The sequence below is a fragment of the Triturus cristatus genome, chromosome 11 (assembly GCF_964204655.1).
Source record: "Triturus cristatus chromosome 11, aTriCri1.1, whole genome shotgun sequence".
NCBI lineage: Eukaryota > Metazoa > Chordata > Amphibia > Caudata > Salamandridae > Triturus > Triturus cristatus.
The window spans coordinates 1,172,182,786-1,172,200,216 of record NC_140594.1 but is presented as its reverse complement, the minus strand read 5'-3'; the positions used below and the strand labels follow the sequence as shown (position 1 = coordinate 1,172,200,216).

The 17,431-nt window shown below is 46.1% G+C and overlaps 1 protein-coding gene across 3 annotated transcripts in view; it reads left to right on the top strand.

The window, feature by feature from the left end:
* IL1RAP (interleukin 1 receptor accessory protein) overlaps positions 1 to 17,431 on the top strand; it is a 388,648-nt gene that overhangs the window by 291,898 nt on the left and 79,319 nt on the right. For all 3 annotated transcript variants that reach the window (XM_085635879.1, XM_085635881.1, XM_085635880.1), the window contains exons 5-7: positions 8,122 to 8,287; positions 16,015 to 16,086; positions 16,881 to 17,010. In XM_085635879.1, the coding sequence (XP_085492005.1) occupies positions 8,122 to 8,287; positions 16,015 to 16,086; positions 16,881 to 17,010 (368 nt within the window). The remainder of the gene's footprint in view (positions 1 to 8,121; positions 8,288 to 16,014; positions 16,087 to 16,880; positions 17,011 to 17,431) is intronic.

The following is a 17,431-nucleotide window of genomic DNA, read 5'->3' as shown; positions in this document are numbered from 1 at the left end:
ATGACCCACTCGCCCCCCCCAACTCTTCACTTCCACGCACCGGCCAATTGTGCGCACATCCCTTGGTATGAAATCTTGCGCAAGGAGCCAGTGTAGGTGGCCACACCTGTGTCAGGTATGCACTTTATAAACCACAATAACTTTATCCCAGTGGGTCCTACCAAAGACCCAGAATTTGTAATGGTATCCAGACGGCCTGGAGCACTCTAGCGACAGACGTGCTATGCTTTTAGTCCTTTCCCAAGCGGTTTGACACTGTCGTGCACTTGAAATAGGCCGGACCAGAGTTCCTAAAATGCATCTTGTTGGGTACATGCAAGCAGAGGACTAGAATGAGGCCTCCATTAGTGATATGGAGTTTCACAGCACTTTCCTACATACATCCTTTCATAGATTCATTAAACACTCTCCTACTGGCTCCGTCACAAGCATTCCTCCTGGACCCAGTCTCCACCCTTCCAACTGTTTCAGTGGGTCTCTTCATCACCCTCAAGCTCCCATCTACAGCTTTATTATCTTAGGGCTCCTTCAAAACCTACCCCCTACTTGTGACACATCTGATCCCAAGAACTTCAGCCGCTTCAAGTCCAGGCCCCTGTGACGAGCGGCTGGGACCTTTCTTGCCACCATATCTTAAAGACAATAAGCTGCACATTAGTTTGCCACAAAGTCTGCTCCTTACAGTGGATCCACGGTTATGAAGGGGTGACCTTGTGGTTTGGCGCTGGCCCTATTCCATGCCACGATCATGGCCATATTGCCTCCCTACAGGGTGCTTTCTCGAATTGTGTTCTGTGGCACAGTGATGCTCTTATTCTGGGTAGCCCAAGATTCTACAATCACTAGCCTATTTAACCATGTTGCCGTCCACCCAACCAGGGGCCTTGTGCCTCGCGCCTCATCAGATCTCTGAAAATTTGACAGGATCATCCTTTCTCTTAGAACTACGTTAGCTCCCAGTTTGGGCTCGCTTCGCTCTGGCTTTCTGCAGCATCTACCCAGAGTAGCGTCTGCCTGTCTAACAGTAAGTGAAACCCCTCCAGCAGGTGAGCAAGACGCCCGGCAGCTTTGGCTGTAGTCTAGAATCCAGGAGAAGGCAAGATGTTAGACCCTGTGTGGTCTGGAGAGCCATCAAGATCCTCCTCTACTGCAGGAAGGGTCTAAAGACCCTTCTCTCCAAGCATCCTCTTGTGAGCAGCAGAAAGAGAAGGGCATCACCCCCTCCCTTGATACTGACACTTTTCCTACCCCCCACCCCATCACCTGTCTGTCGCTCCTTCTCAATGCTGCACAACCAACCTTCTATTCTCTTGATGCCTAGTGTCGCCCTCCCAGCAGTTTTTGCCGCTCTTCCCCTCTTTACCTCCCACTTTATCCTTTCCTGTCCTCCTCCCTGCAGTGTGTTTCACCTCATTCTGCATAGCGCCTCGGTGCTTAACAGCCATGTTCGCGATTTGTCACTTTCATCCATCCATCAAGGCCTTGCGGGCATCATTTGAGCATCCACTCTGTGTACCCTACCCAGAGCTGCGTTAAACAACTGGGGCCGTATTATAAAAAGTGCCCCTTGGGCGCATAAGGCGTTTGCGCCTGATTTGAGCGCACAGGGCACTTTGGTATTACAGAACAGGTTGCTGGCGCTCGTGCAGCCCCTTCTGTACTACAGATAGCGCTGGTGCTAGATGTGTGCCAGTGCTATCACAAGAAGGTGTTCCCTCATTTGCATAGGGGTGTGGCCCCATGCAAATGAGGGAATGCCTTTGCACCCATACTGTATGATAGATATGGATGTAGAGGCAAAGAAGCTGTCAGGAGGCCCTCTGGAGGGGGTGAAGTGGGTCAGACATCCTATTTCGGACGATTGCAGTCACTCATTGCACTCACCTGGAAGGGGATCTGTTTCCCCTCTTAAAAGTGCAAGCACAGTGAAACACATAGCGGCTGCTTCAAAGCGACTCCATTTTTCACTTGAATGCGCTGCCCATAGGGCAGCAGGACTTCATGGCTGCCCTGGGGGCACCGCGTTTAATATAATACGGCGCACTCCTTGTTTGCGTAGGGCACACCTTTTATGAGGTGCGCCCAGCGCTAACAATAAAAATGCGCTGCGTTGTCCCTGGGACTGACTGATCGATGGAGTTTTTATTAACCTGATCCGTCCTTTGTGATCAATACTGTTCGACGTGATCCATGATGTTGATTCACCCTGTTATATAGTGGTCATGTCTGCTTTCCTACTAGTTGGGTCAGGGTCCGAGGACTGTTAGTTTTTATGTTGGTTCATTGACAATCTTAGGTTTTATCATCTAATAGAATTCGGTAACGCAGCCTTTTAATTTGTTTTGACTAGGACATTCTCCGCTTTGGTTGGCGCATTTGCAGGTCGAGACTTTGGGAGCACAGGTTGTCTGCAAAAGACCTATTGTGGGCTTACCAAGAACTTCCAGGACTGTAAATCCCACCCATTGCTTATCCATTGGTTAGCTCTGTCACGCATTTACTTCTTATTCGATTATTTTCCTTGTCCATCTTGTGTTTCCCCTCCCCTGGAGCATAGCTTCTAAAGGAAATGGTACCCCTGCCTTGCGCATGCCTACAAAATGACGTGACGCCAACAGCAGGAGTCATTGCATATTTTTATTTATTTTTTTGGTCATAAAAAAAAAGTCAAAGCATTTTTAAAGCCTGTGGGATGCAACTCTGAGACATAATGGCTTTGCTAATGCTTGTTTTGAAGTGTCCCACAATTTCATTTTTTTTATGGGTTTTGTTGCAGTTTCCTGGTAGGTGCTCCCAAGATGCTTTTTCTTCTCTCCCCTCGCTCCATAATTGTTACAGCTACTGTGGTTGTTTGTGTAACATTTCCATCTGTGCTGATCAGTGCTTCCTGGCCACAATTATGTTAGGAATGATTTTATAGTCTTTTTTGAGATATTGTAGAATGCAAAGGATATACACTTTGGAATTTGTTGATGTTTGACTTCAAGTAACTGTTTAGGCATCCAGGGTGTGTCCTGGGAAGTGGTTACTTGTGTGAAACTCTGTGTATGCTTGATGCACACGACCTTCCGCCGGGTGGCCACCACATCTGTACCAGCATGTGAATTCTGGCTTTTTGGAAGTTGTAAAGAGCTAGCCAATTCAGCTCATGTTCTAGGATGCTTTGAATGAATGAAAAGACTTGTATAGCGCAAACCAGCTGTCCTGCTCTGGGTAAGAGGAACACCCAGTTACGAGAGTGGACAGGAGGTGGGAACATCTGACATTGGGTTCCTCTAAATAGGTGGGCCTTTAAAAGACTCTTAAAGAAGTTCTCTGGTGTAGCATCTCTAATGTGGTCCAGGAGTTGATTGCAGAGCATCGGGGCCAAGAACGAAAAGGACCGGCCACCTGCTCTGCTGTTTATCTTACGGAGCAAGCTCTGGTTGGCTGAGCCTAGGGATCTCTGCAAGGGAGCATCTTTTGATCACGTCACATATATATCCAGGGCCTTTCTTTTGCATAGCCCTAAAAGTTATTGCCTGGGCTTTGAAATCTATTGTCTGTTTGATGGAGAGCCAGTGGAGGCTTTTTAAACCCTCCCGCATAGATTATTTTGAGAATATTCAGCACTAATCTCGCTGCCGCGATGTGGGCTCCTTGTAGTCTGTTGAACCGGGCTTGAGGAGTGACCAGGATCAGTACATTGCCATAGTCGAGACGTGATTAATGCGTGACCAATGGATTTTCTGGGGTGTCTTGGCAAAAATTTGAGAATCTCTCAGGGTTTCCAGGAGTAAGAAACCAACTCCAGCAGTGGCATTCACAAAAGGCTTGAAAGAGAGGGCGTGGTGTGTTTGCATTTACAGAAGCTGCAAAAGGAAACCAAAGAAGGCTTGAACCTGAAATAAAAATCAGTAAATTGGCTTTTAAAATCACAGTATTGTTTAGTTTTTGTGGGATTCCATATATAATCTGTCATGTACTTTATTTGCAAACTGGTGGACCCTAGTTCTAAAAGACCTGCACTGGATTGTCAAGAGACCACTTCAGTTCACACCGCACATTGGCCCGGCCAGAACCACCACAACTACTAAGCGTCACACTCCAAGTGTGACATTTCAGACTATCCCGGCCCTCAAAACTATAAGTATGGCTTCAGTGATGGGTCATTAGGTCTCGCCTGAGCAGCGGGCATGCGCTGCCCTGAAAGCCTTATAGTAAGGACTTCCATCTCCCACATCTTTCCCTTGTGGTGTTCTTTTTTCCGGCCACGCATTTGATTGGCCATTTGCGAAAAGCTTCCATAAAAGTAAGCACGCAAATGGCCAAAGGCTCGGGTATGTCCCGCCTTATCTTTAAATGTTCCGTTCCCTCCCATAGCCTATGTGTCTCGGGAGCGAGCACAGTCATCCGCGGCGCGCAGTGTACCAGCTGCACGGCAGGCTGCATTCCAGTATCCGGTTACTTGTATTTAGTTTGCAGTAGATTTATCAGAGAGCGATAACCGCACAGACAGGGCACACGGAAGAGACATACCCCAGCACAGGATGCATTGCCAGTGTTGACACGCCAAGTGTCGGAGGCAGCCTCAATTGGAAGCAGAGGATCACACATTTCCTGCGACAGTCTCTCATTCTCTCTGCAGCACTCTCGAGATGGCACAGCCGTCCACAATCTACAAACTGTCTCTGCTGCTGAGTGCTGCTGCAGGTGAGTCTCTGCATTGGGGAGACTTAATTTCTGGGTATGAGTAGCTCTTCCTCATGGTCATTTTCAAAGCTGCTTTGCTGTCTCTACCCGGGCTGCGTGTCTCCTTGCCTCAAGGGGTGTCTGTCTGCCTACCTCGGTGTCTCTACATGAGAATGAATCTCTCAGTCCCTTGGTGGCTCTCATCCCCAGCATGGCTGTTTCTTCCTGGTTCTAATGTCTCATTACCACTTGAACTGCATTTCCTTTGCGTCGGGTGTCTGTTTCTCTGTCTCGCACAACAGGTGTCTCTTCCGCCCCGTGGGCCATTCACAACACCCCCGGGGTGTCTCTTTCCGTCCTGTCTCAGTGTCTTTTCCCCTTAGTCCCAGTGTCTCTGAGATAGGGGGTTTCCAGCTGGAGATTTCTGCTGCCTTTCACTTTTAAGTTGTAAATTGATCTGTCACCCCCCTCCCCCTTCTCGGAAGGCAGAGATTGCTGAACTCCAAACCCAGCACGAGACGACGAAGATGTCTCCTCCTCCTGTACACCTGCCCCCTCCTCCTGTACACCTGCCCATTTAAGGTTCTTGATCAAATTCCATTATAGGATGTAAGCCGTTCAGGAAATATACGTTATGTGCAATAGTACTAAGATGTAACTACATGAACAAAAAAGTGATAGATGGAATTCCTGAATTAATCTTAGCCACCAGTGATTACTTTATGCCCCATTCCAGTTCAAGGTATTTTTGCTGCCTGGTCCACTACAGACTGGGAGCAAGCCATATGCAAATCAGGCCATATGCAAATCAGGCTTGGCCCTGCTCTTAGACTCCATCCCAAAGTTGTTGATTTTGCTGTGGTAGCATAAGTCTAGCACAAACTGCCAGGTCATGTCCCTTTTGGACGGGAACACAAACCAACCCCGACTAAGATGTTTGCACTTGATTACTCCTAGTCTGAAGTAGCACAGTGGACAAAAAATGATTGCCCCTGGCTGAGACTTTATCTAAAATCTATTACTTTATTGTTTGATTAATCAAAATCATTACAATGATGAACATACAATAAAAACATGTACCAGTCGATTACTAAAATATTTATACATGCAGGACAATAAAGAACAACGTTAACTGGGTTTCTGTATCTTTTGTTACAGCATTTCCTCACACTCTTATAAGGTTCCAAAGGCGCGACCTATTGGCTATGCCAATGCTTGTTTTTAATGTATACTGAATTATTAAACTGTTTTACTCATCTCTAGATTAGACAAATGGCGCCTCCATGTGGCAGTCTGTCATAAGTGCTGATGTTGACAATTAAGTGCTGGTTCCCAGAACTAGAAACCACCGGCTCAAATTAAACGCTGGGGTCTGGGTAAGTGACCTGTGGCGTTGTGTTCCATAAACAGGTAGGTAGCAGAGTGAAGAGACTCACTTGTCACTAAGAGCCAGCAGCTGATGTACCTGAGCTAGCAGGCTTATTGTCTTGTCACACTGATGGTGGAGTACCCCAGTAACACTGCACTAGGAGTAGGTTATCAACAGACCAGAAGTTCAGGCTTGAGCCGATCACCCTACCCCAAACATATTTGCCACTCTGCTTTTTAGGGTGCTTACTTATCAAGCCGGCCAGTTTAAAAAAAAAAAATATATATATATTTTTTTTTTAAAACAAACAAAAAAAAATGTGGTGGTCTGTTCCATACTCGAGTACTCTGCAATTATCATGGCCCTTCTAATGGTGAGATCCCCGTGATTGTGAAGTTTCATGAATGCTCTTTGAAAGTTTGGAGCAATGCTGCTACTGTCTACAGAAGATATAAAGGTAGGAGGGCCGCATAACCAATTCCTGTCTGCAAACAAGCGAACCTGACTAGAAGCAAAGAATCCTATTCAAGGTGGTGCCTGCTTTCATACTCCAGGGTTCAGCCCATACTCCTAGAAATGTGGAGGCCATGAGAGTTTATGGAGTATCGGAAGAACCTTCAACTGTTCCTTTGGTGACTGGCAGACAAGGAGGGTGCATTAGTACAGGCATTCTTGGCTTGCGTATTCCAGATTGGCTGTGATCCGCAGCATCAACGCCACCTTGGGTGATGAAGTAACGCAAAAATTCTCCTAGCCAGGGATGTGACAATCCACATATGGACATGACCCTGGGAGTTCTATTAATGCGCCTTTTTGTTTGTGGTTCTTGAGCTGCATAATTGGTATTGAGCTCTAGTGCATGATGGGTTTATCCTGGTTTCATGGAGCATGCCCTTGCAGCGTGCAATTATCCGCAACATGGAACCAGCGGCAAGGCTCATAAGAGAATTAAGTGCGTGAAATCTACTGGGATTTTTTTGCTGCAAGAAAGTATTTTCTATAGAATTCATCAGTTGCAGCTAAGTGAGGAATATTTCAATTTTCTGGTTGGGCTGCTACAATCATTGCATCAACTGGAGTCTAAATGATCAATTAGTTAAACGAAGCGCAGCGCGCGGCCGCGGCTATTTAGCTGTCATATGCCTGCTTGATAACTAATAAAACGGCTATATGGCCATTTTGTTTAACTTGCGCTGCACGATTAATCTGAGTTGAAAACAAACTGATCACGCAAATTATACGCATCTTCAATTTTTTATGGAGCTGCGATGTCACAAGCATAATTCATAACTTACGAGCCCCTGGGTGTTTGCAAATGTGGTCATTAACCCGATGTGTCTTTAGTCTAGCGGAAAACAAACCATCTGCAGCCTGCTCTCTCCATGAAGCTGAGGCGAAGGAGCTGCCGCTGGTGATGTCAAGCCGCCTCTTAGCTGCTGCTGGGCTCTTTGCTGCTTCAAGGTGCTAAGTCAACCAAATTGTGGTCTTCTTAGAAACCCAAGTGTTCGTAGCTGCAGCCTGCATCTGAGGATCTGATCGCCCCAGTCTTATATAGCCCCTAATGCGTGTCTTTCCTCTGCTCTCAGATGTCCCAGCATTTGCTGCTGGGTGGTCAGAGAGCAAAGGCTGCGTCCCATGACAGACTTCATGTGATCAAGGGAGAAAAACTAGATTTAGAATTTGAGTCTATTGTGTCACGCCAGTAGATCTTCTTTCTTGCCTCGTGAGAACTTGTGATGGTGACTTTAAGAACGACCTGAACGTTGTCAGGTAAAAGACCACAAAGTAATTTAACCAGAGTGCTGACGCCATCCAGGAGGAACCTGAAGGTGAATGCCTCTTCTCTGTAGGATGGAACAAGAACCTTCTTGTGTTGGTATCTTCTTAGTCTTCTTTATACCGTATCACAAAATAATCCTCAATTGATGCGTGTTTAGCCATGGCTAACCTGAAGTTAATAAATTCCATGACAACTGTTCCTCCTTGTTACAAGTAAATCTTTGCCAAAAAAATGCCTAGTTGATTGAAGAGATTCAATCCCCTGATATGACTTTGACACTTCTTCCTTCATTTGCTCATAGGATTGCTTTCTGGTTTACAATTATGTTGAGCGATACCCTCAGGGAGTGAACCTGACCTTTACCAACGTGATGATGCGATATGAGGGGAACTACACGTGCATCGTGACCTTCGATGACAACGGGCGAAAATTCAACCTCACCCGAACGAGGACCATGAAGGTGATCGGTAAGAGATCCCGCTTCGGTCATGCTCACACGAATGCCTGCTTTGGAGAATGTTCTGTAGACCATTGTGGTGGTTGTGTGGGATGTCTCCAGCTGCAGAGTTGTGCAAGTAAATGAATGCCCAAGACTTTCCATTCTCTGATGAGGGCTTGAGTAGGACGCTGTTTACCGCCTTCCAAGTATCTTCCATCTTTCATAAAATTATCTATAGCGCAAGAGACTAGAATTGAACTGTTGCAATATTTAATTCTTGCACGGAATGCATTTCATGTGGCAAAGAGTCGTAATTTGTACGATGCGGAGACTTGGAAGGTGGTGCACAGAGTACAGGCAAGGCTGTATTTAACATTAAGAAGCTTTTTGAGGAACTGCTGTGAGTTCACTTGATGTGGTCTGAAAAGAGTTGTCTGTGCATTGGATTAGTAGATACTTTCTTTTGGAAAGACTTGCAGGCTATGTCTGTTGAGTGGCTGGGCTCATTACCGGAGATCCATCATGCCATGCTACTGATTTAGCGTAAGATGAACTTGTGGAAGCAAATGATGGCCTGCCGTGGTTTGCATTGTTCCACTTGTGACCAAGATATGCCATTCTGAAGACTATCTAGGCCTCTGGTGATTGGGCACAGTCTTGTTTTGAGATCAGGGAGTGGGGGGGGTTCAGAGACTGTTGCTGGTAACAGGAGTTCTGTCGCGTGATGGTGGTTTTCTGTTCTTGAAGCCTAGATGTGAATCCGCAGGATATCAAACATTTCCAGGCTACAGAGCTCAGGGTGACTGGCCTTTCATCTGTGAAGGCACAAATAGAGTGAAGCAGATTGAGTTTGTTGAAAAAAAGTAAACAATGTTTGGATGTGGGGGAAACCAATGCGCTGTTAGTGCTGGAGGGAGAGAGGTGGGCTTGAATTACTGAATTACGTCGATGCCCCTCATGGACAGTGGAGAGACCCGGGCTTGTATGCTTAGGTACGGTTTTGATTGTTTTAAAATGTATGCGCATTTCATGGGCATTCTGTGTTCAGTCGTGTGGGCTTCACATGAAGTGCCTTCCGTTTCCTGATGGAATTTATGCACCCTCTATTGAGATGGTGTATATCTAGAACGGAAGAAATGGTTTGCATCTATGTCTGAAGGTAGACTACAGATCTTTCACAGTTTCTCCCACCTCAATCAAACATGGAGTAGCGCAGGTGACTGGTTAGAAGTTAATAAGTCCACCAACATATGGATGTCCCTATTTGGACAACCTTGAAGTAATTGTGCCTCTGCTGGGTCAGCGTACAAGGAATAGTGCTTTGTGCTTGTTGGGTTCTCCTGATGCGGGGAGATGGAACCGAACGAACCAGTCAAGGGTCCCTTCCCCAGAATGAAGAAGGATCTACCAGCTTCGTGAAGCCTGGTTCCTTTGATGCGTCATCTGTAACCAGAAACAGTTAGTCGACCTTCTGTCTGGTTCTTGCTTAGATTTGTTGGTCACTTGTGCGTCTTTCAGTGGCAATCCTTGGAAGACAGTGGGAAGTGTCTTTAGTTGGTAAGAATTGATGCGTCCAGTGCACTGCTTTACTACTAGAGTATTTGTCTTGTATGATTGATTCAGGAAGGTGCCATTGGTGGAGCAGGTATTAGAAACTTGAGTTAAATAAGGTATTTATCAGGACTGTTGGGTAGCACCATGCTTGTACGTCCGGCGCCATAGGAGTGTTCTGAGACACAACCTGCATTTGGTGAGAGGCGGTACAGGATATTCCTGCCTAGGCGATACGGTTCCTCATCTCTGCTACTATAATCAGTCACATTTTATTTGTCTCTATGGATTTTGCAGTGTTTACAAACCTTCGCCTTCAAATTCATGTAGAAAATAGCTTTAATGGACAAAAACGTCGATGCAGACAAATGCATCCCAACTTTACCTGACAAGTACTTACCACACAGTCGCATCTGATTGATTAGTAGCACATCAGTCTTCCCGCCATTAGTAGAGGAATGCGGGTTCTGCCTTTTCGAAGGAGTGCAAATAGAAATCGTTTTCTAGAGTCATGAAATTCAAGGCAGACCGGCCGCCTACGAGACAGGAAATCGATGGTGTTCTTGTTGCAATCACATATACCGTTATTCATGGACTTATCGCCCCATTTTTTCTCTTTATACCTTAGCGCGAATTTTGTTCTTGGGAGTCTCAACTCTGGATCGGACACAAAAATCCAATGTCCATGAGTTCCAGTTTTGAGACTAATAATAAAACAAGTGGAAACATTGATTGAGGTTACAGCTCATCGCTGAGAACTGATCGGCAACCACTTGGGCGTTTGTATTGCCCTATTTAGCAGAAATGGATTAACCGACCATATTTTATCAGGATCCGCGTTTGAGTTCTCAAATAACTCTCAAACTCTAGGAAGCTGCTCATCACGTACAAACCCAAACTTTGCAATCGAGATTGATCACAATGCAGTCTGAAGGATTTTAATTTACGTTACAAAGAGTATACAATCCACTCTACTGCAGATCTCAAAGTCTTAGCTCTAAGTGAAGAGCACCCGTCACCAGGAATTGAGACCGAGGGCTCTACGAGGTCCTACTCACCTTCAAAAGAAGGAATTGTGAAGCTGGTGTTCAACATTCTGATGGGGAATCCTACTGCTCAGTAGCCATCACCTTGCTCACACAGAGTTTAAGAAGGGCTATAAAAAAGACCCCCACACACTTGATTAAATCTGGTCAGGCTATCCTGGAAGTCAAGATTGCTTTGTATTTTTACGTATGGGACCAAAGACGGGTTGCATGAAAGGAGGAGACCAGGAGTACTGGGAGACCCATCAGAAGATGCTTTCTTCCTAAACTTCCAGATAGATGTAATTTGTTGAGCAAATACAGTCATTTTAGGGCTGTGAACCCTGCAGGGACCCTTACCCCACCCATTTTTTTGAGATTCTTTCATCGCTCACTACAAATAAATTCCATGGCAACCCCCTGTTTTCAAGTTTCGACCTCAAAGTCTCTGCAGGGGTTGACCTAGAGACCAGTTGCAGCTGTAACTGGTCACCCCCCTAAGCTCACTCCTTCTGCCTTGTCCACCTCCTTCCCCTAAGCACCCCAGGCTTTGGAACTTGGACTCTGGAACCAGTTCCTCTTTACTTTCAACTTTGTTGATTGGGAGACAAAGTTCAGGTTCTTTTTGCTTGTGTTTAAGTTTCAACATGCTCTATGCGCCCTTGCCCCCATCCACTGACCTGCCCTCCTACCCACCCCACTTTCTTTGCTTCCAGGTCTGCTTAGGCGCTAGAATAAATAACTTGTATCTCGCTGGATACTTTGATGTATTCTGATTGACTGGATGGAAAGCATTCCGTGGGATAAAAACCTAAGAAATAAAGGTTTCCGGAAATTGTTTAGAGCTTGTGCTATTGGACTGTTATTTTAAATTCTAGCACCCTACTGTGTACGCACTCTAAAACTATTTGCGGGTCATAGCTCTGCCCCAAAAGGTACACGCATCTTCTGTTTGTTATGCCTTTATGGGGTTTGATGCTGTGAGTAAAGACCCTTACTTTTGTGAAGAGGTAGCGATCAGTGGACCATACTTTATATTATATGTTAATATTTTTCTAGTATTGAACCATTATCACCCCTAGAGAAAGGCTTGTCTGATTGACCGGGCTACCACCCGTTGGAGAGTCAAGACCAAGTTGTGAAGACTGGTCATCCCCGGAGCAGAGCGATGGTACCCAAGGTGCTGCGACCTCTGTGGTCAATGATGGTTACTCCTTTTTGAGGCCAGTGGCCAGTGACTGCTCGATCCCAACCTTGGAGGAAAAACCAGACATCCGCGGTGTTCGAAAACCGGATATTTTTTTTTTCAAGTTATAATTGGATTTCGTGGTGGGAAAACACCTGTAACTCTACAGTTGTTTTCTTTGTCTTCATTGGAACCATTTTTCCTCTTAAGATATATTTGAGAACTGTCTTTAAAGAATCATCAAACATTTCCCATTACCTTAATCTGCTTGAAGCCTTCATCTGCAGAGGCGGCATTGCTCGCTACCCCTTGAAAGTCTGTGGTTCCAAAACCTACCAGAGACGCTTTAAAGGCGTGGGCAAAGGTGTCTCCGGCCCAGAGCCCCCGCCTTCCAGCCCCTCCCCCCCCTCACCCTCCCCCCCCACCCTCCAGCCCCTCCCCTGCACCCCCATGGACCCAGCTCTGATGTGCAGACAGTCTTTCCCTGATGACCTTGAATAATTCTTTAACAGGTTGTTTTAAAAACATTTTCCTGTAATTGATTTTGAATGTATGTGATGTGAGTCCATTACAGACATTTTGCAGAGAGGCTGTGCTTATCCTTCGAGCAATGTCCAAAATAAACATTTTTTAGATCAAAACAGGACCTCCCGTTTGAGAAGTGTGAGGGTGCCAGAGATTCTTTGCAGTCATGTTAGTGAGCTGTTGTGTTCCAATATTGAAATCACACAATCCTAGAATATTAGACGTAAACACATCTAGAATTTGGACGAATTTACCTAAGCACTGTCAGTGACCCGCAAAGGAGGAAATAAAACAGTTCAAATTCGATCATATATTAATTTCTGTTCTGAACAGGGGCTCTGTAAGCAAACAGGCCTCTTTGCCGATTTCCCCACACTTTTTGTCCCCATTTGGACTACTACATGCTGGTTTTCAACTCTGACCGTGCATGAAGCCTGCTAACCAAGCTCCAGTGCCCCACCTCTTCCCTAAGTCCGATATGTGAATTGGCATCCACAATTGACAAGGACTTTGCCCCCCACCCCCATAAGTCCCTAGTATATGGTACCAGGGGGACCCAGGGCATAAGTTGTAAAGTGGTCCCCAGGGCTGCAGCTCGATTTTGTGCCACCCTGAGTGACCCAAGCCAACTACTGACAGCAGGCCTGCCATTGCAGACTGCAGGATCAGTGCAAGCTTAGATGTCCCTATAGTGGCCTTTACCATTTAAGTACACTATAAGTGAAAGGCGGTTAATAGGATAACATGGGTTTGCACACATACACTCTTCAGGTTGTTAACTCCATTATGGTACTGCCGAAATGTGTCATGTTTGGTGTCAAACAGCATGCCTTCTCAGCCCTGACACAGTTCTCGCATTCACGACATTGCATGGTGCCCACCTGGTTGCCCCAGCTGTTCTGTACTTTGGCTGGCAAGCCCGCATTGTCCTGCGCCGGCTGCCACCAAGACAGGATTCTGACCCCCTGCTAGGCAGTGTGATCACTCCAAAGAATCAGGAACAAAGGCGTGGGCAGGAAGGAGGTCACACCACCCTCCTTCCATGCAGGCCAGTGAAGTGTCACTTCAGGGTGGTGAGCTTCAAAGTCTGCACCGCCTCAGATATGAATCCAGGCTGACTCCTTGTGGATGAAACTGCCCTCCCCCTGCCCCAGGCACATTTGCTCGTGGACAGGCAGGAAATTAGCTATGCAAGGTACCGTACTGCCCCAGGAGGCTAAACAAACCTCCAGGATGAGCAGCACGGTCTGTACAGTAAATTGAGTTTTCTGTCCTGTTTAGGAGTGGCAGAATAGAGGGTTCTGGGTAGAAACCAGGTGTTCACTTCGGGGGCGGACTAGCTGCAGGACTTAGCTGCTCATTGGCTACTAGTCTTCACACCTCTAACTCCTCTACATCTAGGATTTAGGGGAACCCCCTCCCCACACCAGACATTCAGATCTGATCAACCTGCCTCGAAGGAGGAGCAAGAAGGAACCCATGTCCACGACAACAGCAAAATTGCCCACCAGCCAAAGCTAAAGGATACTCTGTCACTGAGGCAACAGATTTGAAAATGTGAGACCAGACTGCAACCTTAGCTCAAACATGGCATCCCCTGACTGAGGGAACCCAGTGAAAGCCCGAGGCACCCTTAAGCTCCCCTGGACTAGTAGCACAGTTCCCCTGCACACTACAAGTAAAAACACTTCCAGGTTCTTAATCACGGGCCATCTGGACAACCGAAGGATTGGCAAACGTGATGGACCAATGCATTGTGGGAGTTGTAGTCCTGCCATTTCTGAAGTTTCAGGCCCCACCTCACTCCCCTAACCCCTGTGAAGCGCCCATACCTTTTTGCTGGGCTCACCGCTGCCACTGCTTGTTGGTTCCCAGTCCGGCAACTGACCGCACACTCGACGCTGCATCAAGAGGGAACACTATGCCACCAGCACCTGACACCAGAAACTGTCTCCTGTTTGTGTTTGCATTTTGTTTTTTGCAGCACTGTGTAAGGGGTTAAATCAGCACCACTCACAGCTCCCATTCAGCACCAGCGATAGCCAGAGCAACTCTGCACCCAGAGACCCCCGGCTAGGTAAACGTGTACTGACTGTCATGGCTTGGCCCTAGGACCCACACAGCCTGAACCCTACAAGGGTTCCATGTGACTCCACCTCAAAGTGGCCGATTGTCACAAGTGGTTTTTCCCTTTGACCACAATGGTATGTGTTCTGTGCATTAGTTTGCGCTAATTTACTATTGTTTCTAAAGTCTATAACTCCCGTTATGTTTGCTATTCTGTTCGTGTCGGTGTCTAAAATAAGGTAGAAATACTTTCTTTTTATAAACTGGTGTCTGTTTTCTCTCGAGTCATGTCAATTCCTTATTGTCCATATTGGTCCTCTGGAATGCGTAACACATCTTCCTCTAGTAAAGCCGGACTGCTCTTTGCCACTCGACCAGGACTGAGCTAAGGATTTATTATTGTGAAATCAAGGGCCGTCTTTGGGGTATTGTGATAATATTTCATGGTAAGGACTAACCCCTCACCACATAATAATGCACTGTCCCACCGGCCTCAAAGCGTCTTGCCCAGGGCCCCACACACAAATCCTTAAGATATTCGTGAAACCAATCTGAGATTCAGTTTAGCAAAGACCTTTTTTTAAATTTGTTTGGGTATGCATGAATGAAAACAAAATGAGATTTGGGTGAAGATACGTTTTTACGTATCACTTATTTATTATGCTTAAACTTGGATGGCTTTTAGAATGTTGTTACATAACTGCTTTAGGATTTATGACTATTGGTTTCTATTTTCGTTTGTTTAAATGTGTTATGTGGCATATCCCAAGTGTCTTGTTTAGATACTGCTTGTGTGCAGCGCGTGTATGTAAATGGGCCATAGTTCCTGCCTGCCGTGTTTGCCAGTTACTTCCACGTACATACATATGTGTTAAAGGTTTTGAAGCACTGGACATGCTTGGGCCTTCCCATGTTCCCCCTCACTGGGGATGCCCAGTGTTTAAAGTATTGTTGTGGGTTTCTTGTACCCATCAGCCTTTTCATGAAAGTGCAGGGTGATTTGTCCGTCCTTGATGTTAATGACTTGAAGTTACCTCTGGGTTTCTACAAAGCGCAGCAACGCCTCAGTGATGGCTGCTTGTGCAATGAACAGGCGTGAATGTGATGTAGGTCAACAGCCTGGGAGATAAAAGTGTGTGTTGCAGTGACAAAGCTTCCAAGAAACCCAGGGCCAATCTCTTCCGGGGTGACCACAGCCTAGGCCTCCGGTTCATAGGGTCACTCGCTGATCATGAGAGCTTGGTAAGTAGAGTGTGCCTCAGAATAGTCAATAATTCATTCATTATTTCACCCTGTGCTTTGAAACTGCAGAGAGCGAGTATTAAGGCCTGCACCTGTGTTAGGGTGCCCTTCAAGCCTTGTTGCAACACCTTGTTTACAGTGTTCTGTTCACCTTGGTAGGTTCACCAGCCAACGCGAGGCCACCAACCATCATCCAGTCGCCTGACAAGGCCCCATATGCCTTCGAAGCAGGTAAGCCAGACCGTTGCATGATGGGAAGAAAGGTCTGAGAGGTGGGTAGACATGGAGTTTGCAGGGCCAGGAGGGTGGGGCGACTCTGAGGCGTGGCAGTGTCTACTTGGGGCCTTTCTTTTAAGGGCCTTAAACATCCAGTTCGATTGTTCCCTGCCCCCTGTTCTAATCATTGGCTATTTATTCTGCGGCATTTTAAAATCTACACTGCAAAAAGATTTGACATGCACCTGCAAAACTAAAGACCTCTAACATGTCTAACAGGGGTAGGAGTTGACCACAAACAGACCAGGACTCGTCTTAGAGAAGTGATTTACAATACAAGAAATTGAAATGTCGACATTTTGGATTTTCCTGCTGTAAACTTTATTTTCCAAATATTTTCAGCTGCCAGGTTCTTCAAGATATCGTCTATGGTCTTTATTTTTTCACGCTTTTAGTTCGGTATTTTTAAGTGTATATTTTCATACAGTTGAATGTTTTGATCGTTGTAGTGATGACTGGGTGTATATAGCAAGCTCTGTCTCCAGCTGTGAAAAACTGTTGGGGGGCACTTTGATGATCATCAAACTCCACAAATCCTGAGATAAAGGTGTCCATTCAGCAAGGCCTACCCTGGGTACTGTGTAAGCTGTACTATAGTAACCTACCTGTACTTGACATGGGCTTATAGGATAACATGGGTTGGTAAAAGATTGCTTGTCAGAACTAGGCCTGTTCTGTTTGGACTTCTTACATACATGGTTTTGAAGGCGATTCAGACTTGAATGCATATTTCGCTCTTTGTTTACTAGGAGAAATGGCCAGTCTTTCTTGCCAGGTTCATTTCCCCTTTGTGCTGGGCTCTCGCACGGATGTCTGGTGGACCATCGATGGGAGGAACGTAGGGGACCTGTTGGATGCCCGGATTAATACCACAAGCAGGTACGCAGCCTCAAACAAGGTTTCCGTGGTTCTACCGTGTGGGGGATAGAGAACTTGATTTGAAACACTGGTGTGTATGTTACATACAACGATGCAGACCTATTCCGTGACATACTTCATCATAGTGGCTGCTTTACTCCAGCAAGCATGTTGATAACTGGGCTTGTCCTATCCTTTCGCCTTTGTGTAGATAGATCTGCTTTGTGCTTGTGTAAGTTCCTTACATTAAAATTATATTAAGTGGGGGTAGTTTTTATTCAGACCTACTCAGACAAGGTTAAAAACAAGATTAGATGGTGTATTCGGTTTGTTAGAAAACCATCTGCGTCTTGCAATGATCACTTGTTTCGGCCCATTTTTATTAGCCCTGTAGAGTCATGAGGCCTTCATCAGGAGGTGCAGGTTATCTGCTGTACACCAT